General features: G+C 40.0%; 1 protein-coding gene across 1 annotated transcript; it reads right to left on the bottom strand.

Annotated features, from left to right (window-relative positions):
* Positions 1-1,645: 1,645 nt before the first annotated feature.
* On the bottom strand, positions 1,646-8,637 carry LOC110379823 (syntaxin-1A). Its single transcript, XM_064037424.1, has 9 exons — positions 8,232-8,637; positions 8,060-8,152; positions 7,426-7,519; positions 7,119-7,361; positions 5,941-6,152; positions 3,714-3,824; positions 3,240-3,434; positions 2,124-2,234; positions 1,646-1,844 (listed from the first exon to the last, which is right to left on the bottom strand). The coding sequence occupies exons 1-7, from the start codon at positions 8,265-8,267 to the stop codon at positions 3,363-3,365; spliced, it is 861 nt and encodes a 286-aa protein (XP_063893494.1). The 5' UTR covers positions 8,268-8,637; the 3' UTR covers positions 1,646-1,844; positions 2,124-2,234; positions 3,240-3,362.
* Between the last annotated feature and the right edge of the window lie 14,412 nt (positions 8,638-23,049).

Below are 23,049 nucleotides of genomic sequence, written 5' to 3'. Positions count from 1 at the left end.
TTTGGGCTTAAATTATTCGTATTGACAAGACCTATGCAACAGTGAAGGTTTGAAGCTGACCTGATGATGGAGACCAGAGAAAGTCGAGGGAACTCGACAACTGAATATGTAAAATACCTCGTTTGGACTTATATTCTTTGTATTGATGAGAACTTCCCACTTGTATGGATAGTGACAACTATTCCGCTATTCGTATCACTGAAAAGCTTTAAATAAATAACCTTTGTACAAAAAAATTTAACCGACTTCCCAAAACAGACTTCCTAAAAAGCAAAAAAAACTGTGGCAAAATTAACTTAGTAACATCCATTAGACACCGACTTCTAGGCTTTTCAATTTGCAAAATATGATTTTTGTTAATTTATATAATTTTCATCTACAGTCGATAAGGTAAGAAAATTAATTAAAATTTTCTAGAATTTTTCTCTACAGTCGATAAGGCAGGACTCGATGTTAATTTTTATTTCCAATAATTATCTTTAGCCGTTTTCTCTAATATTGAAAATTTTTTGTATACTAAAGAGAATTTTAATTCTACAAAACAAATAATAGTTTTAAAACAAACTAAAAAGTAGAAAATAAATAATAGTTTAAAAAAAACTAAAAAACACGCTTTTTATAGAAAAACGAACTAAAAAATAGAAAATAAATTTTAATTAAGAAAATAGTGTTAAAAATTTCAATGAATATAAATTAATAATAGTGTGAATACAAAAAAAATATTTAAAAAAAGCGTGGGGTGCTTTTTAAGATATTATCGAAATGAAAATCACTGTACTCATATCTGTCAATAAAATATTTATAACTACTGACACCATGCACCCCACGCTTTTTTTAAATATATTTTTTTTTGTATTCACACTATTATTAATTTATATTCATTGAAATTTTTAACACTATTTTCTTAATTAAAATTTATTTTCTATTTTTTAGTTCGTTTTTTAGAGTGAATCCCACCCGGTCGAGTGAGAACGATGGCGTATGAAAGAAGAAACAGGATGATGCTATGCTATGAAATTATTCATAGGTTCTTGTATGATACCTAGATATGCATTCGGCTCATCATCATCAGCCTATCGCAGTCCACTGCTGGACATAGGCCTCTCCAAGTGCACGCCACTGAGATCGATTTTCGGCTTCTCGCATCCAGCTAGTGCCAGCCGTCTTGCGCAAGTCATCACTCCACCGTGCCTGAGGACGTCCTACACTACGTTTGCCGAGGCGTGGTCTCCACTCTAGAACTCGTTTACCCCACCGGTTATCGGTTCTTCGGCTAATATGGCCAGCCCACTGCCACTTCTACTTGCTGATTTGGTGGGCTATGTCGATGACCTTGGTTCTCTGACGGATTACCTCATTTCTGATGCGATCCCTCAGAGAAATGCCGAGCATAGCTCTTTCCATAGCCCGCTGAGCGACTTTAAACTTGTGGACCAGCCGTACCGTCAGTGTCCACGCACTTAAACGACGCACTGATTGAAGACTTTTGTCTTTAGGCACTGTGGGATCGACGATGTTAGGACTTGACGTAGCTTCCCAAATGCAGCCCAACCCAACTGAATTCTCCTATTCACCTCGTCCTCAAAGTTGTTTCTATCTAACTGCAATGAACTGGATTCGGCAGCGGCTGACCAACTGTCACAAATGAATTTTACTACTTATGAATAATTTATTATAAGATAGGTAACATAAATAATAAAATGTATAGAACATAAAGTAATTAGTATGTAGGTATGCAGTGACTAGTGCGTGGGAGGCGAGGAGCGGGCGCGTCACGTGAGCACGAGCACGAGCAGCACGACGGCGAAGCCCGCCGCCACGCACACCAGCAGGCTCAGCTTCTTCTGCAACAACAACATAGTGTCACCAACTGTAACCTAGGCACTACCCTACCGTCTCCATTATAAGCTTATGAAACATCCACATTCGCATTTCGCAATGCGCGGGGCCTTTTGGAGAAATATTTAATGAAATAACACAAGGGAAGATTTTCCCTGTAACTATGTATATTCCTACAGGAAGTTGCCAATGATTATTTGGGAAGGAATATACATACATAGGATGTGAAACACTAGGAGCGCAATAAGTGAATATGGACTAACTAAGTGATAGTATGGAGGTACCTTGCGCGCGCGCGTGCGGCTGACGGTGCCCTTGAGCAGCTGCGTGCCGCCGCTGCCGACGTGCTCGGAGGCCTGCAGCGCGTAGTACTCCACGCTGTCCACCTGGTCTTGCTGCAACACAACGCGACCTTACACCGAATTGTTCACAAGAATATGGCTTATAATTGCTTATTTGCTCCGTAGACTATGGATGCAGTAAGATAAACGTCAAACAAGTAGTCAGGCAGTGTGCGGACACTTGGTCACTTTGAACACGTAGGTAATTTATACAGTTAAGTTACTATGTACTTAGGTAAGATTGTATCCCACCCAAAACAAAAATGTGAAAGACTGCCAAGTTCAATAATATGGGAATGCTTCGCCTATAAAAGAAGTGAGATCTGAATAAGTACCAAGTTCCATACACATACCTCAGTTAGAAAAAGTTACTTTTTAATGATGTTACTTGGCAAGTTTTCATACACCTTGTTATAAACCTACTAAACGCAATGAATCAAGTATTTAATTTTCTATTAAAACTTGCCAAGTAATCATCATTAAAAAGTAACTATTTCTAACTGAGGTATGTGTATGGAACTTGGTACTTATTCAGATCTCACTTCTTTTATAGGCGAAGCATTCCCATATTATTGAACTTGGCAGTCTTTCACATTTTTGTTTTGGGTGGGATTTCATTTATTTTTGTAAGGTTGTTTATTTTATTTTTTCTTATGATGAAGTTAGTTAAAGAAATGTCTCATTTATACTATCTTTTAGATTTTTTAATATGCACTATGTTTCTTACAAAGAAATGAACTAGATTAACTATGACTAGATTTACCAACTGACTGACATGACATGTTATCATATATTATGTTCGTGGATCAAAGTTACACATTCGTTATTTTCGAAAGTGATTCACACTTGGCCGTTTTTTCAGATTTTTACTTTACTTTGACTAAATACAAACCTTTGTACCATTCGAAGATATATTATATAAATATAGATAAATTTAGTTCGTTTTAGTTCCTTAGGGGTATAAATTTACACCGGGTATAAAACACCTTCATTATTTTGAAACCGACTCACACTTGGCCATTTTTAGATTTTTCCCTTTACCTTGACATAAAGACCTACCTCCATGCCAAATTTCAAGTCAATACGACCATTGGAAGTGGTCTAGGTTTTTGATGAGTGAGTCAGTGAATCAGTGAATCAGTGAATAAGTGAATAGTGCGTGGGAGGCGAGGAGCGGGCGCGTCACGTGAGCACGAGCACGAGCAGCACGACGGCGAAGCCCGCCGCCACGCACACCAGCAGGCTCAGCTTCTTCTGCAACAACAACATAGTGTCACCAACTGTAACCTAGGCACTACCCTACCGTCTCCATTATAAGCTTATGAAACATCCACATTCGCATTTCGCAATGCGCGGGGCCTTTTGGAGAAATATTTAATGAAATAACACAAGGGAAGATTTTCCCTGTAACTATGTATATTCCTACAGGAAGTTGCCAATGATTATTTGGGAAGGAATATACATACATAGGATGTGAAACACTAGGAGCGCAATAAGTGAATATGGACTAACTAAGTGATAGTATGGAGGTACCTTGCGCGCGCGCGTGCGGCTGACGGTGCCCTTGAGCAGCTGCGTGCCGCCGCTGCCGACGTGCTCGGAGGCCTGCAGCGCGTAGTACTCCACGCTGTCCACCTGGTCTTGCTGCAACACAACGCGACCTTACACCGAATTGTTCACAAGAATATGGCTTATAATTGCTTATTTGCTCCGTAGACTATGGATGCAGTAAGATAAACGTCAAACAAGTAGTCAGGCAGTGTGCGGACACTTGGTCACTTTGAACACGTAGGTAATTTATACAGTTAAGTTACTATGTACTTAGGTAAGATTGTATCCCACCCAAAACAAAAATGTGAAAGACTGCCAAGTTCAATAATATGGGAATGCTTCGCCTATAAAAGAAGTGAGATCTGAATAAGTACCAAGTTCCATACACATACCTCAGTTAGAAAAAGTTACTTTTTAATGATGTTACTTGGCAAGTTTTCATACACCTTGTTATAAACCTACTAAACGCAATGAATCAAGTATTTAATTTTCTATTAAAACTTGCCAAGTAATCATCATTAAAAAGTAACTATTTCTAACTGAGGTATGTGTAACTTGGTACTTATTCAGATCTCACTTCTATAGGCGAAGCATTCCCATATTATTGAACTTGGCAGTCTTTCACATTTTGTTTTTGGGATTTCATTATTTTTGTAAGGTTGTTTATTTTATTTTTTTCTTATGATGAAGTTAGTTAAAGAAATGTCTCATTTATACTATCTTTTAGATTTTTTAATATGCACTATGTTTCTTACAAAGAAATGAACTAGATTAACTATGACTAGATTTACCAACTGACTGACATGACATGTTATCATATATTATGTTCGTGGATCAAAGTTACACATTCGTTATTTTCGAAAGTGATTCACACTTGGCCGTTTTTTCAGATTTTTACTTTACTTTGACTAAATACAAACCTTTGTACCATTCGAAGATATATTATATAAATATAGATAAATTTAGTTCGTTTTAGTTCCTTAGGGGTATAAATTTACACCGGGTATAAAACACCTTCATTATTTTGAAACCGACTCACACTTGGCCATTTTTAGATTTTTCCCTTTACCTTGACATAAAGACCTACCTCCATGCCAAATTTCAAGTCAATACGACCATTGGAAGTGGTCTAGGTTTTTGATGAGTGAGTCAGTGAATCAGTGAATCAGTGAATAAGTGAATAAGTGAATCAGTGAATAAGTGTATAGTAAAAATAGCGATTTTCTGACGTCAATATCTCAAGACCTACAATAGGTATATTAATGAAATTTTGTATTTTAGATAAGTGAGGGGGTCTTAACAGATACTAGAAATTTGATATGCGTAAATAAAATAGATTTTGAGTTACAGGGGGGTCGAATTTGGCCCGAAATGGTTCGTGTAATATAACCCACGGCCGGTGTGTCGCCTTTTTTGCTCGAACTTGGCGGACACACTGCCGTGTGTCTAGATATTTACAATGGTATTTTGATAGATAGATAGATACATAGATAGATAAAACATTTATTCAGACAAACGACAAGACACCATAAAGATACACAATAAGAAATAAAACAAAACAAGAAGTGGGTAGAAAGACAAACATAAAATACAAAAATTAACGGCGTGGTGCAGTGTCTTACGCTTGCACCGAATGGGAGTCCAGCTCAGCATGTGTCAGGTAGAATACCTGACGCTGGTATTCTGCTGGATCCCGAAAATGATGCACGGACGTCGAGTAGATAATTGGTGTGTGCTGTGTGTATTTGAAATAAGTGTTTTATGTTCTGTGTGTGTTGTGTTATGAACTATGTATGATTAATAATGAAGTGCAAAAATGTGTTATTATGCAATCTGCTAGTACTAGTTTTGTCAGACTACAAGTGAACCGGAACACGGCAACGAAACAGCATCACGGCAGGTACCTGCTATCGCTAGATTATGGACGTATTTGAAATCGTCATACCTAGTTTTTTTTGTGATGTAATAAGGAACTTTCGTAAGTGTGTTCTAAAGGTACCAAGTGTTTTTGGAAGTGCGGCTAAACCTAGTTTTAACCGACTACGGTTAATTTTCACCGAGAACAAGCATTGAAAATTGTATGCCTGGGAGTATGGTTGCCATCTCGAATATCGCCAAATCCGGACAAAGATTAGAAAACACGCGGGTGTGATCAGAGTGGAATAAATAGAAATAGCATCTGCAGCAAGTTGTAGCCTCTGTAGTGCACCTGTTCGGCGACGAGGTGCGCGAGCTGCGCGAAGAGGTCGCGCACGTCGGCGAGCGCGGCCTCCAGGCGCGCCAGCTCCTCGTGGCGCGCCTCCACGTCGCGCAGCGCGCGCCGCGCCTCCGCCGTCTCCGCGCGCACGTTGTGCACGAACAGCGCCAGGTCGCGCGACTCCAGCAGCGCCTCGCACTCCTCCTCCGACACGGCCAGCGACGCTGCAACACCACCCCACTCGTCACTCATGTCGTCCCACTGCTGGGCACAGGCTTCCTCTCACACGGAGAAGGATTTAGCAATAATCATTTTCCATAGTTTATAATAAACATGTGTGGTGAATGTGTGGTATAATATTTGAGTTCTTATGTATGGTTCAGATCAGTGTGAAATGTAGCATGAAATGGGTATAAGTACTTAAATGACTCTATGTGGTCAATTCACACAGAAGTACCAATAATATTTCGGTAAATACCTAGGTACTTAATTTAAAGTTTGTGGACAAAACGTGTGCACCAATATGTGTAGCCGTGAGGAGTCATCCGTTTGCGCTCAATTAGTTAATGCGTGCGCGCCGCCTCACTCGGCCAGTGCCATTATTGTGATGCGGAAATATGTCATCAAGAAGCATAACCATCACTCGAAAACACTATACAAATCTGAATCTATGCTAATGTCACGTCGCCGCGAGTACAGCCGCGGTCCGAAACAACTAATCAATAAAAGTGGTCATTAAGGAAATAAAGATCTATTAATTAAGATAGGTAAATCCGTGTTTCGGATGGCACGATAAACTGTAGGTCCTGGCTGCCATTTAAACATCTTTGGTAGTCGTTACGGGTAGTCAGAAGCCAGAAAGTCTGACAACCAGTCTTACCAAGGGGTATCGGGTTGCCCAGGTAACTGGGTTGAGGAGGTCAGATAGGCAGTCGCTCCTTGTAAAACCCTGGTACTCAGCTGCATCCGGTAAGACTGGAAGCCGACCCCAACATAGTTGAGAAAAGGCTAGGCAGATGATGAGGTAAATCTGAGGCAGGCATGTGTGCTTCTACAAAACTCTAGGTATCCATGATGATTTTGATTGTCAAATGAATGCGATAGAAAAGGGGTCGAAATGGGAATGAAATGTTTCTGGTGGCGCAAGTGACGGATGGGCATGGTTCGGATAGTAGCGTGGTGGCACTGACTGAGGTCGAGCTGGTGCAGCAGCAGGCGGCGCTGCTGGTCGCGCACGGCGGCGAGCGCGGCGTGGTGGCGCGCGAGTGCGGCGGCGTACAGGCGGCGCGTGCACGCGTACTGCAGCCGCGCGATGCGCGCCGCCACGTCGTTGCGCGCGCTCAGCCGCGTCTCGAACTGGCGCAGCGCGCCGCTCAGCTTGAGCCCCGCCGCGGTGGCCGCCGTCACCGCCGCGTCCAGCTGCTCCTGCAAGTCTGCGCGCGCTGCCTCAGTGCCGAGCCTCGGCGCGCTGCGGCGCTGCCGGCTCGTGCTACTCACGCTTGTTGGTGTGGAAGGTGGGGTCGGCGTGCAGGCGCTGCATCAGCTGCGTGTGGCTGTCCAGCTCGTGGATCCAGCCGCGCATGCGCTCCACCTGCAACACAACAGCGCACGGGACTTCAGCCATCAGCTGTAGCATAATCGAGGCGATCGTTGCACGGCTTATTTCTAAGTGTACTTAAGAAATAAAATGAGCTAGGTAATAGAGCAGCAATACAAGGCATTGCACAATAACAGTGATTGTCAGTTTGTGATAGTTTCACGTTGCAGCCGGCGCGAGGTCAAGGATGCACTGCGCGATAATGTCGCAGCTCTGTAGGTAAACAACACCACGCTAGAGTACTTGTTCTCGTAGCGAGCGCCTCAAAGCGATCAATTATTTGCGTCCCAAGGTTGATTTACGTATATTTTAGTGTAGAATTACAGTATGTCCCTAGTGGACTGCAAATTGCAATCAAGCGTAGGAATGTGTTTATGAGTAATGACCGCTAACAAGTAATAATACATTAATATTACGTAAGCAGCTTGGAAACTATTCCGCAAGTGTGTCATGAGTTGACGATCCTACCGGTGATTACTGAATGAGCGTGGCGCTAATGGTCAGGAGTGGCGGGCGAGTGGTGGGCGAGCCTACCTCCAGGAAGATGTCGTGCACGCGCGCGTCGTGCAGCGCGGGCTCGTGCGGCTCCACCGTGGCGCGGTAGACGCCGGCCGCGCCGCCCGCCGCCTGCAACACAAGCACTGCTCACTGCACGGCACTGCACTGCGCGGCACTGGTCTGCGCCGGGCGGGCTCGCGACACTCACGTGCAGCAGCTCGGCCAGGCGGTCCTTGCTCCTCATGGCGCGGCGGTGCTGGGCGCCGGCGGCACAGGTGCGCGCGCGGCGGTATCTAATCGCGCACTGATAGCGCGCTGATAGAGGCGCGGCGCCGGGGTCAGTACTCGGCGCGCGCGTGCACACTGAGTCGATGACTCGCCGCGCGCCGTGCCCGCCGTGCTCGCTGTTTGCTCAGCACATTAGCACGCACACACGCGCACCGCTCACCGCGCACTGCGGTTCGTGCATGTATTTGGCAATATTACAGTGGCAGGGTTCATTGATCAAGGGTAAGTTATGTTCGCTTCATTGTTACAAGAAACCATGAATTTCCACGGACAAACACCCAACGTTTCGACGTTATTCTTGTTTCTGCTAACAACTTTAGCGTTACCTGTCTGTAAAGGTGTTTATCTATTCCCTTATCTTATCTGTGCACTATCTACCTACCTACACTAATATAATAAAGAGGAAAAATGGTTGGTGTTTTTTTTTTGTTTGTACCCTAAAGGCTAAGAAATTAGTAAACCGATTTGATAAATTCTTTCACTTACTTAACGTATGCCTACCTGGGCTATGTTTTATCCGGGTACGGGCAGTAGTTTCCACAGGATGCGGGTGAAACCGGGAAATGGAACGTTCATAAGGTTAAGCACGCTTAGCGTTGTCGGTCCATGGATGGGTGACCATCATGATAACGAGTTCTTCCGTTTTTGGAAGTCACGATGAAATGGTGAATCGCAACTGTCATTTAAACAGATTTTAAATATTTATTTTTTGTTTTGATGGGTATACCTACTTACTTCTTAGCTATTCCGTTGAAAAATCGGGGGCAACTCTCGAAAATTGTAGGCATGCATACATAGAGAAAGGGAGAGGGACTATGCAACGGTGTACATATATGTATGTACTAACTACCTCGTGATTGGGCTTATATTATTGGTAACGAAGAGATCTTCCCAATATTGCGGATAGTGGCAAGTAAGTATGCTTGTCAATGAAAAGATACAAAACTTAAAAAATTGGCGCAAAGCTTGGCGCATCTGTCTTCTAGAAACTATTTGCTTTGCGTGTTTTTTTTATGATTTGAAAATTATACAGGTGCCAGCACTGCAGTCTACCGTTCAGCAAACTAACGTAGTACATACTGACTGCACCTTCATGCAAGCACAGATTACTATAATAGTTGCAGGGGCCGGCTCATGCTTAACTCCTGAGTAATCGTAACACTTCATTTATAATTGCTGATTGGCAGTTGCCTAAGTAGGTAAATACCCACCTGGCCTAATGAGAAATTATTTTAATTATTTAATGTCAATAAAACATTATTGGATACTTAGTTAAAGATTTTAACTAGGTAATGAAATAGAGGAGAGCGAAACAACTATTTTCTTGATTGCAGGTATTTATTGGGTAAACAATCGTACAGAGTTTTGGCTTAGGCTAGGTTCTAGATCAGAATCAATCACAAAATGCGCTGCGTGACATATTTATAATTTTACCCCCCACTCTGAACTCAGGAGGGGATCGCCGCGTTGACACGTGGATGTGACGTACTGTGGTTAATTGACTTCCTTTTTGCTGTGGCTGCCGTGGCGTACTTGGTTGTCATGACTGTGGCTTTGGCTGAACCCAGACGACGCGGCACGGCATGGCATGGCTTTGGCATGGCTGGCAATCGGGTGACCGTTACAATAATTAAGTAAGTATCTTTTCTACTTTTTGGTAAGTGATCAGTATTCGGTTTATGCGAACTACAACATACCTATAATCAATAATGAAATCGACTACAGCTTATCTCTTGGTACAATAACATTCGCAAACAGGCAAGCAGCCATAAAGTACTACGAATTGTAGATCATCAGACGGCGTTGTTGTTGTTCAAGCTCAAACTCTTACCAATGCTTAGAGCGTTTAACTCACTGGAGCAGCCATGGCCCCAGCTGTCCTGCAACAGCGAGTGCACGGAGCGCCACCTAGCGGCGCGCGCGAGTACCGGGCAGCAGGCGGCGCGCGGCGCGGCGCGGCGACTCGCGCTGTCGCGCACAGAGGGCGCTGCTCGCTACTCACCTTTGGGATCATTATGAAAGGCAACTTTCTCAAAAGATAATAAGCAAGCCCCATAATTATATATTTTCTATTATTTGCAATTCGTAGAGCGTACCTACAATTCATTATTGGTAGAGAAGAATGGGGTAGACTTAATCTGATGAGAAATTATGCGATTTATAAGCTTTGTGACAATTTGGATTCTATTTAATACAAGTTCGCCCCGTCATTGCATTCGGTACAATATTTCAGTGAGTTACCGACTTTGTGACTGGACCGATTTGGAAAGTTCATGCTTTAGTTATATGACAGAGGACAGGTAGATGATCAGGAAGAGTTCGTTGCACGATCAACAGTAGGACCCGGCTGTCATTTAATCATATTTGGCAGTCGTTACGGGTAGTTTTCAACACGGTTTCCAAAAAGCAAAGAGTACTGATACACTACTGTCTTACTTTACCAACGAAATCAACAATTACTTAAATGATAAAAAGTTTATAGTCGCAATATTTTTCGATTACAAAAAAGCGTTTGACACCTTGGAAACAAACACTTTAATAACATCTTTAGAAGAGTGTGGTGTGGAGAAGCCTCTGAAGGAATGGTTCAGAGACTACCTCACATCACGCTCTTACCGGGTCAAGATAGGCGACACGTTGAGCGATGAGAAAATGGCCCGATGCGGGGTACCGCAGGGCTCAGGAAGTGGTCCCGTATGCTACTTAATGCATGTTAATAGTTTATGTAATGTGCTAAAGCATTGCTCGGCGCTTAAGTTCGCGGACGACCTCTGCGCCTTGCGAGCCGGCACGGACCGCGTTGAAACGTGTCGCCTAGTACAGCAAGACGTGGACGCCGTAGTTAAATGGTCTCATGATAATGGCATAGTATTAAATACGGATAAAACGCAATATATCATCATTCATTCACCATACTTACCACTAAAGGAAAATCCTCTGCCACTATACACTCATACTTTTGATTGCATTCATGGTAACCTTGTCAATTGTAGCTGTAAACCTGTCCAGAGAGTTAATTGCGTAACTTATCTAGGAGTTAAAGTAGACGAGCATTTCTCTTGGAAAGAGCATATAGATTTCTTGTGCAATAAACTTAAAACTATACTAAGTAAATTTTACCACCTAAGTTATCGAGTTCCTACTAGTACTCTAAAAATACTGTACTCATGTATGGTGGAATCTATAATCGACTATGCTCTTGATTGCTATGGACTTACATTCAAATCTTACATAGAAAATATAGAAAATATACAAGTAAGGTTCCTAAAACTCTTGGTGGATAAAAAAACTAAAAATAAATATAAAACAGATTATTATAAACTATATAAACTTTGCAAGGTATTACCGGTTGTAACCTCCACCCGTTTGATTCCCACCTACGAGGTGATAGAAATAAAAAAACGGGTGTGTACCTTTAAAACAAATGTATAATGTATAAAAAAACCACAGCCGGAGGCACACAAAGATTTGATTTGTGGGTCGTGAGTATAACTTTGTCTGAAGTCACTTCTGCAGGGATAGGTACTCCCCTGTAGTGGCGGCGAAATCACGCCGCTGGCCGGAGATGGAAGTAGGCCGAGATGTACTGCGGTGCTGTACGGTGACGTCACAGGGATGGAGACGGTGCTGACATGCACGCGGTGCTGCACGAAGCTGTCGCGTCGGCGAGACCTCGGCTCGTAACAACCCGAACACGAGGTTGCTGCTGCTGGCGTCTTATAGCCGGGGGGAAAAACCTGGAATCACCGTTCGAGCTAATCAGAACTCGGCCTAATAACTTCCGTGCTGGAGTACCACCGACGACAACGAGGATGAGTTACCTATCTAAATGTAGTAGCATTGACGTGGCGGTACTACAGAACGGAGTTTACAAAAAAAAGGAAAAGAAAATAGAATTAAACAGAATTAACAGTTGAGTTGATTAACAGTTAAAAAAAAAGAAAAGAAAATATAATTAAACAGAATTAACGGTTATGGCAGTTACAAAAGTTAAAAAATTATTTAAAATTTTAATTTGGAAAAAATTATTAACACTTGAAGGTACTTCGAATTTAGAATGACGCAACATTTTTTGTAATTTGCTAATGCTTTTCTTAACTATTGCCAGCTATAACTTGTAGATTAAGCCATCTAAAACTAGCAATACGGCAAGAATAAGCACAGCGGTACACAGAAATACAAATTGAAATATGAAAAGCTGCAAATAAAGACAAAGTGAAGCACAAAGCTGGAAATAACTGCATGAATGATATGAATTCGTGTGCTATTCAAAACTTACCCTAATTCGGGATTTCCACACAACAAATATACTGAATCACTTGATTTAATAAAATTAATTTTCAAAATTAAACGGCCGTGTTTGCTAGGGCGCTTGCCACGACGGAATTTGGTAGGAGGTCAACGCACACACCAGTCTAGAAGCGACCAGCGAGCGAATGTCAATGCGGCGCTGCGCTCACGCCCGCCGCTGCATCGATCAAAACCCTTCGTTCCGTTCATTCCGCGCGTTCCTAACCCGCGCACAAACAAAGACTAGCATTTACAAATCATGTAACGTTCCGTTACACGGTAAGCATTAAACATAAGTACCTACTCGCAACTAATAACCATGGTAATCAGGAGCATAATTCATCATTATTAATAAATGTATCTAACAAATACAACACCCGAACGATGTCGTCTGGTAAATATGTAGTACCCAGAGTCAATAACGTTTATGGAGACCGAACGCTAGAAAAGCGTGTCCCATACGTACTCAATAGCTTACCAGACGACATTAGGGACGAGAAAAAGAAAAATAAATTTAAGCTTAATCTAAAAAAATACCTACTTAGTACACTGCCTCAACTTTTTATTGTATTAAATATCCTACTAACTACTACTAATACCTACCTACCGACTACTTTTCTTACTTAAGCTATATCTATATAGCAAAATTCTCCTATAGCAATTGACTAATAAGATTACACGCCTTATAGAAATCTAGTAGACGCATTAACTTAGGCCACTGATCCTGCTAAAGCATCTTCTAAGATGATTTGCACTACAAGTACTTTCGACCGTATAGTTTAGTTTTATAAATGTCAATAGGATTATTTTACACGACTCTTACTAGAGCAGTCAGTCAGGATCAGTCTTATAAATGCAAGTTATAAAAGTTATTAGCAAAGTGTGACTTTTGATCCGATAATCGCATTTAGTAAGATTGTTTTATCTTGTTAACGTCTTGTTTCATTCTTCTATAAGACATGCACTTCCTATAAATGCCACAGATAAAGCTGCTAGAGGTAAAGATATTATAGAACAATTTTATCTTAGTCGTGACTAGGGCATGCAATTTCGGTAAAACAAAAATTACCGGTAAAAATTCGGTAATAAAAATATTTTTACCGGTAAACCGGTAAAACGGTAATTTTTGTATTTTTTTTTATGTGATATTAAAACAATAAGATTGGGTAGTCTTAAAGCAAAAACTAAATAAATATGCAAAGTATAAGGTGGTAAACGTTTTTTGTGACGTGGGACGTAAAAAAAACATGTCAGTACCATCCGTACGCGATGTCGCCGACAAAATGCAAGAGAAACGGCTGCGATGGTACGGACATGTAAAAAGGAGTGACACCTGAGGACATCGGCAGTGTGAATGTGATACTCAATCTCAATATACTCGGTCAAAGGCGCAAAGGCAGGCCGAAACCGTGGTGGTTGAGTGTCGTAATGAATGACATGAAAATCTGCAACTCGAAGAGGAAGATGTCTATTCAGGAGGATAGAGCGAAGTGGAAGAAGGAAGATACGGAAAGCCGACCCCGTCACAAGACGGGATAAACGCAAAGAATTACCGTAAAAAAATATATTTTTCATTAAAGTGAAAGCCCTTTTTATTAAACGGTTTTATTTAGCTCACCCCGTTTGTTTTATTCATTCTTGGGTCAAATTTAGTAATTCAAATTTCACCCTCTTCCTGTCATCCGATTAATCTGAAATTTTGTATACACCTTTAATTCCGATGACAATACAATATAGTAATATCAATAACATTGTAAATCCAATATGGCCGCCGGCACAAAATGGCGGATAACGTAGATTTTATCAATCCCATCAATATGGGTATCAAAAGAAAGGGCTCAACAAGCAGAATACAATATACTATAAAAAATTTAAATCCAAGATGGCGGCCGCTACAAAATGGCGGATAACTTAGGTTTTATCAATCCCATCAATATGGGTATCAAATGAAAGTTCTCAACCAGTAGAATACAATGTACTATATACAATTAAAATCCAAGATGGCGGCCTCTACAAAATGGCGGATAACTAAGATTTTATCAATCCCATCAATATGGGTATCAAATGAGAGGGCTCAACAAGCAGAATACAATATACTATAAAAAATGAAATCCAAGATGGCGGCCGCTACAAAATGGCGGATAACGTAGGTATCTGTCAGTGTATATACTGTCAGTAACTCCAGCGGGGCCCAACAGGGCCAAGGCCTTCGGAAGAGTTACCGCGGCCCTGGTACATAAAAGGCCTACGACGGAACAAAACGGTTTCTAGTCAAGAGTCTGGCACTCCTCACCGCTGCTGACCCACAGCAGGAGAGGTCATGTGATGATTTTTGGGGTTGTTACAAAAAAAAGTTTCTGGAAGGGCTATGTATTGAGGAATTAGATTGTAATAAATTGTCAGGTAAGAGACCGTGTAATAATGATGCACTAAATGAATTAGATAGAATGAGGAATATTCGGTAGGCATTTTCATTAAATACTAAAAACTAGAAAATAAAAAATCGGTAAAAAAACTTTTAAGTTAAACGGCTTTATCTTATGTGTACTGAAAACTAGAAAATAAAAAAATAGTTACATACCTGTCAACCTACGTAGGTGGTCCCGGTCATATTAAACTAAAATAAAAACGTGGGGCCCCTGTGAAATCCTACCTATGGCAAAGCATATCTTTATACTTTGGTAGATCGTGAGCTCGGCGTTCGTTGGTGAAGCCGCTACGGCTGATTATTGATTATCAAAATCTCCAGTTACGATTGTAGTAACTCCATGCAATCCACACCTATTATACCTCTAGAAGAAAGTACTACAGCAATAGTTAATGGGCCCCACGTTTTTATTTTAGTCTAATATGACCGGGACCACCTACGTAGGTTGACAGGTAAGTAACTATTTTTTTATTTTCTAGTTTTCAGTACACATAAGATAAAACCGTTTAACTTAAAAGTTTTTTTACCGATTTTTTTTATGGTCAATTATCAAATGACAGCCTAGACTCTTTCTGTCTAAAACCCATGTTTTTTAGTAGGCGTTTTATGGACCAGGGTCGCAGTAACTCTTTCGAACAATCCCGCGGCCCCGGCAGGCCTTGGCCCTGCTGGGCCCCACTGGGTTTGCTGACAACTCCCTGAGGAGCCCGTGGAACAACGCGCGCCGCTGACACGGGTCTGTTGTCTATGCAGACGGTGGAACGATGAGCCACCCGAACTCACCGCCCACAGACCGACGCCTATGGTGGCCGGGAGTCGTCTCTCGACCCTTGGCGCCCGTGGTGTCTTCCTGGTCCACTACAGCGGCTGGGATGAAAGGTGCTACTCGCAGTCGCTCCGCCGTCACCTTCTCGAGCATGACTGCTTCGCAGAAGGAGGCGACGGCTTCCCATTCCCTCTAGCTCCGGACCATTGCTTGAACCAGGGAAGGACGCGAAAGGTCGCCGCTGCCTATTGCCTCGACGACAACACGGCGGTACCCTTCCCAGGCAGTGCACACCTGGACTGTGTGCTCCACCGTGTCCTCAGAGCTGTCCGCATGGTGGTGAAGTAAAAGCCCTTGCTCAGTAAGGTCATTGAGTAGGTAAAATAAGCATTAGCTACATTTGTACCTAGTATGAGCTGACAGCTATGAGGCAAAGCTAAGAGGAAAAACAGATTAATTTAGATTTTATAAATTAAGATGAGAAAGAAGATTTGTATCTAACCTAGAGATAGTTAAGGACACACAAGTTTACTTTCCTAAAAAACAGCAACTTTAACACTCTTACAATACGTAATGTATGCAACATTACATTATATTCAGGCTACATAACAAAGATTTGACGTTAAATGAACAATTGCTATATTTTATCAGAAAAAAGTAAAAACCGGTAAATTACCGGTTTCACATTATTTTTACCGGTAATTTAAAACTCGCAAAAATGGGCGATTTACCGGTAAAAACAAAACCGGTTAACCGGTATTGCATGCCCTAGTCGTGACCCTTAACGGATTCTTAGCAGCAAGCTAGCATAGCCTCTGATTTTTATAAGTAAGGAACCTTGAAACTTAAATATGGTGGCGTAGGTATGTCATGTAAGCGTCTTAACTTAGATTAAAAAGTCATATAAAGGTTCTGATAAATGCAATGTAATGGCACCCTATGTCGGACAGGTATTTATTAATTTATTACTGAATTAACAAATAATGAAGATGTTAAATTTTGAAGGCGTATGAAGATATGATTATTATCGTCTAACATTTCATCAATAAAATTATTTTCGCAAGTTGTGTAGGCACTCTTTACGAAACAGGCATACGACAAATGTTACATAATGACAAACCTTATTATAATGTGACTTTACTTATCTTTTGAAAATAAAAGAGGATTCAATGTCATGCACAAGCACAGTACAATGAATTAACGAAAAAAGAACGAATGATCGACTGAATGAATCTACTAATGATATTACGCTGATCACTGTAGGACCAATTACTCTAGTAGCGGCACGCGCCAGATCATAAAAGGACCAATCGCTCTTTTTGGATGCATTTACCGGATTTTTATAGGACAAATATATTTTGTTAAAGCACTTGATAAGGTAATTATAAAATCAAATAGCACTTTACCGGATTATAACAAAGCGACTATAGGGCGAAATAGTCCAATAAACTGCGCCCAAATGCGGCTATATTATCGTTTACAGGATTTCTACAGGATTAAAAAATACGTGCTCCTAGGATAATTATAGGGCTACATTTTGCTACTTGGGTATCTATACTAATTTTACTATATAATTTTCGACTTTCATACTTACGTACTTAATATTACTTAATATTAATTACATATTTAGAAATACAGAATTATCTACATATACTCAAACTCAAACTCAAACTCAAAATCGTTTATTCAAATTAGGCTGATAAATCAGCACTTTTCGAACGTCAAAAACAAAAGACAGTCCCCAAAACGCCCGCCCTTCACCACTTCCTATGTGTTTTTGCTGGGAAGAAGAAGTGGCGCAACAAACTCCCCAGCAACACATGTCTGTCTGTAAGGTTTGAAGAACCAGAATGTATACAAAACAAGTCAAATAAAAATATCATTATCACATGATAACCATTATATAAAATTAGGAAAGAAAAAAAAAATACAAACATAACACAAGTAGGCTAGCACACAGATTTACACCCATAAAGACTAAGTAGGTACTCAAGCATTACTTATAGTCTATTAAGTGTATCTAAAGCCTCCTGTTAATAAAATAAAAATGTATTTTTAATATAAGCATAAAATCGGCGAGCCCACCCACATGCGCAGATGATTATGTTGTAGCAACACAAACAAGGTGTACCTGCCAGGACTACAGTATTATTATTTTCTCCAAAAAAAAGCTAATAGAAAATCATACTATTATGAATAGTGTCAATAGCCACCAACACGACCTGGTACCGCCAGCAGCACCCGTTCACGAGTATAACGCGAGGATCAGCCATCGCCCCCTTCGCACATTTTTGAGGGAAGGGGACAACCCGACCCCCAACGCTACCGCTGGCCATACCGTCTAAGGGAGCATGACGTGCTTGCAGCTATTCAAGAAAAGTAGAATATGTAAGAAGTACTGCAGTACTAGCAAGCCATAAAGAAACAATGCTTAGCAAAATTAAAAATCAGAATTAATGTCAGAAGTAATGTCAAACAATGTAAAAAAATTATAATAAGTTAATAATTTAGTTATAGTGATAACAAGAATGAGCTGTCTTGCGTTCAACTTAGCGACCAACTATTCCTATCATTTAAATAATCATTAATGCTATAATAAGCCTTCTTTGAAAGAATTGACTTTACTTGTAATTTAAATGCATTAAACGGTAATTGTAGTAAAGTTAGAGGTAGTTTATTGTAAAAGCGGATACCGAGCCCCAAAAATGATCCATGAGTCTGTGAGTGGGTACACACAGATTATGCTTATTTCTAGTGTTAATACTGTGAACATCGCTTTTTTTGGTGTACAAATGAATATTTTGCCTAATGTAGAGTATATTGGCAAAGATAAATTGTGATGCCACAGTAAGAATGCCTATTTCTTTAAAGAGCTCTCTAACGCGGTGTCCTGCGTGAGCGACGAACGCGACGCGACGCGACGCAACACGACGCGACGTAATGCGACGCGATGCTATACGCGACAAATGTCCTACGTGACGTCGCTCACGCAGGACACCGCGTTAGCGAATGTCTACTACCTAACCGGTATATCGCACGAACAGCTCGTTTTTGTAATACAAATATGTTTTGAATATCAGCAGCTTTGCCCCACAGAAGAATACCGTAGGACATAACGCTGTGAAAGTAGCTAAAATAGACTACTCGAGCTGTGTCTACGTCAGTGAATTGTCTTACTTTTCTGACGGCGTACGCAGCTGAGCTAAGCCTTCCCGCGAGGCTAGCTATATGCGAGCCCCACTGAAGTCTGCTATCGACTGATATACCAAGAAATACTGTGGATTTGACAGTTTCTAGAACCTCGTTACTTAATATAATATTCGGGCCTAGGTTTTTCACGTTCGGTAGAGTAAATTTAAGGCATTTTGTTTTCTTCGCATTTAAGACCAAGTTATTAGTACTAAACCAGTGTGTAACCAACGAAAGTGCACTGTTTACGTCGTCAAATTGATCCCTATTTCTGTCGACTTTAAAAATAAGTGAAGTGTCATCTGCAAACAGTACAACGTCACAGATATTCTTCAGATGGTATGGTAGATCATTAATATATACTAATACTATGTATATAATATGTACTAATACTACATGTAATTAATTGTAAACTTAATAGTTAATACCAATGTTCCTAAGTCAATAGTTTTAAAAAAATCTGATCCAACAGACAAACAAAAATAATAAATTAATTAAAAAAAAAAAATAGTAAGTAGCCAGAAAGAATGAAAACCAGTCTTACCAACGCAACAGTCGAACACTGGTACTCAGCTGCATCCGGTTACCCTGGGAGTCAACGGCAACATAGTTGGGAAAAGACTAGGCAGATGATGGTTCACGCAATCCAAAAGTACCACCGAAAACCCAACAGACATTACCCTATCCTACCCTAACAGATATCACCATATTATCTAAAATAATAGGGGTTAAAGTATGAAATTGCCGATTTGTACTGAAAATCTAAATTGTAATTTTTTTTAATTTTTAACAAACTTATTTAATCAAAATAGTTGCCATTATTATCTATACATTGCGGCCATCTAATAAGAAGGTCATTTATGCCGTTACGATAGAACTCTGAGGATCTAGACTGCACAAACTGTGTGAAAGAATTTTGATCTGCCTCCTGGGAAGAAACTTCTTGTGACGCAGATAATTGTCCAAATCACAAAAAAAAATGGTCGTCCGTTAGAGCAAGGTCTGGCGAATATGGAGGAAGACGAATAGTTTCCAACTGCAGTTCCTGAAGAGTTAAAACGGTTTCTTTTGCTGTATGAGGCCTCGCGTTGTCATGGAGCAATAACGGTGAAGGTCGATTCATGAGTCGTGGCTGTTTTACTGCTAATTTTTTCAACATTATTCGTCTTCGGCTGGGTATCTGGGTAGTTTGACTAGGATCGGCGTTCGCCGTCTCTCTTAATTTCTCGTTAATCACCTGTCAGGCGGTCTTTTTACACGCTTTTTATTAGCTTCACCTGTATGTTTGTATGTTTGTATGTTTGTATGTTTGTATGTTTGTAGGTTTGTATGTTTGTATGTTTGTTTGTAACCGACTTCTTTGGGCGCGATTTTGACCCACTTTAAACGGCCAGATTTCGTTCAAACTTTGTAGATTTATTGAGGACCGATGACAATACACTAATTTGATAAAATTATTCCATTTTTAACCGACTTCCCAAAAAGGAGGAGGTTACACATACACATCGATTACTCCGAGTTTTATAAACCGATTTACGTGATTCTTTTTTTGTTCGACTCGGAATAACTGCCAGTTGTTCCCATAGTCATCAGGTCAGGATCTGATGATGGAAACCCTGAGAAATCGAGGGCAACCTTCAAAAGTTGTAGGCATACATAGGGTAAAAACTTGACACACAGGTGTACGCCTAAAAGCACTATTTAACTGTGAAGATTTGGAGCTGACCTGATGATGGAGACCAGAGAGGGTCGAGGGAACTCGACAACTGAATATGTAAACTACCTCGTGTTTGGGCTTAAATTATTCGTATTGACAAGACCTATGCAACAGTGAAGGTTTGAAGCTGACCTGATGATGGAGACCAGAGAAAGTCGAGGGAACTCGACAACTGAATATGTAAAATACCTCGTTTGGACTTATATTCTTTGTATTGATGAGAACTTCCCACTTGTATGGATAGTGACAACTATTCCGCTATTCGTATCACTGAAAAGCTTTAAATAAATAACCTTTGTACAAAAAAATTTAACCGACTTCCCAAAACAGACTTCCTAAAAAGCAAAAAAAACTGTGGCAAAATTAACTTAGTAACATCCATTAGACACCGACTTCTAGGCTTTTCAATTTGCAAAATATGATTTTTGTTAATTTATATAATTTTCATCTACAGTCGATAAGGTAAGAAAATTAATTAAAATTTTCTAGAATTTTTCTCTACAGTCGATAAGGCAGGACTCGATGTTAATTTTTATTTCCAATAATTATCTTTAGCCGTTTTCTCTAATATTGAAAATTTTTTGTATACTAAAGAGAATTTTAATTCTACAAAACAAATAATAGTTTTAAAACAAACTAAAAAGTAGAAAATAAATAATAGTTTAAAAAAAACTAAAAAACACGCTTTTTATAGAAAAACGAACTAAAAAATAGAAAATAAATTTTAATTAAGAAAATAGTGTTAAAAATTTCAATGAATATAAATTAATAATAGTGTGAATACAAAAAAAATATTTAAAAAAAGCGTGGGGTGCTTTTTAAGATATTATCGAAATGAAAATCACTGTACTCATATCTGTCAATAAAATATTTATAACTACTGACACCATGCACCCCACGCTTTTTTTAAATATATTTTTTTTTGTATTCACACTATTATTAATTTATATTCATTGAAATTTTTAACACTATTTTCTTAATTAAAATTTATTTTCTATTTTTTAGTTCGTTTTTCTATAAAAAGCGTGTTTTTTAGTTTTTTTAAACTATTATTTTTCATGGCTCGTTCTTCAAGTCGAAGTTTCCACCACGAAAGCGTTTAATCCAAAATCGCACGGTGCGTTCATTAGCAGACACCTCTTCAAATGCAGCATTGATATTGCGGGCTGTTTCTGCCGTTTACTTCCGCGTCGGAACTCATATTCAAAAATTACTCAAATTTTCGCAGTGTCCATCTTTCTTGTTTAAGTTGAATAACAAAAACAATTGAACATCGATAATCAAATGTTTCACATTTTTTAAAAGAAGAACATCACAGAAACCACGTGAAAAAAGTTTCATTCGAAAACCTCAAACCATGAAGACTCTATGGCAATTCAAAAACCTACTAGAATAAAACGGCAATTTCATACTTTAACCCCTAATACTTCAAAATTCTTTACTAGGTGGCGATTATTTAGTTATTATTTTTTAATGTTTTTACATTATTGACAAGATACATTCTTTGTATTAATTTTCTGTTTTGGATTTTAGTAAATAATACTACTTAGCGGGAACTGATAATTTAATCTTGATATTGAGTTGTGTAGCAGTGAGTACGTCATGCTCCCTTAGACGGCACTGCTTGCGGTAGCGTCGGCGGTCGGGTTGCCTCCCTCCCTCAAAAATGTGCGAGGGGGGCGATGGCTGATCCTCGCGTTATGCTCGTGAACGGGTGCTGCTTGTGCACCACAAGCCGCAGGTCGTCTTACTGACTAAAACTTTAGTTTTTTTTTTGTTTTTATTTGTAAACTCTTTTTATTTTACATATGTTCTGGCTGAGCAGTCTAATTTACTAGTTTACAAAAGAATAGCACATGTAGGTGGGCACTCCCTGATATTCTATTAAGTGTAAATAATTGGAGGCTATAATTTTCTGTTCATCAAACATATTCAATGCTTGAGTTAGTTAAGGTATGTAGGGTGAGTGCTAGCTAGCATGTGGTGTATAAATTATTTTTACTGTATTGTCCTCTATTGTAATATACAAATTAAATTGTATACAAATGTACATATCAAACAATGTTTAAGGTTCTTCTAACCTAACAGACAGACGTGTTGCTGGGGAGTTTGTTGCGCCACTTCTTCTTCCCAGCAATAACACATAGGAAGTGGTGAAGGGTGGGCGTTTTGGGGGCTGTCTTTTGTAAAATTATTTTTTTGACGTTCGAAAAGTGCTGTTTTGCAGCCAAGTTTGAATAAATGACTTTTGATTTGATTTGAGCATTGTTACTGCTGTGTGGCGTCATTGGGGAAGAATATGAATAAGCAGCTAAGTACCTATTGCTGAAGGTAAATGAAAGCACTCG

Source organism: Helicoverpa armigera, chromosome 13, assembly GCF_030705265.1.
Source record: "Helicoverpa armigera isolate CAAS_96S chromosome 13, ASM3070526v1, whole genome shotgun sequence".
NCBI classification, from domain to species: Eukaryota; Metazoa; Arthropoda; class Insecta; order Lepidoptera; family Noctuidae; genus Helicoverpa; species Helicoverpa armigera.
Note: the sequence above shows the minus strand (reverse complement) of the source record. Positions and strands in the feature narration are given on the sequence as shown.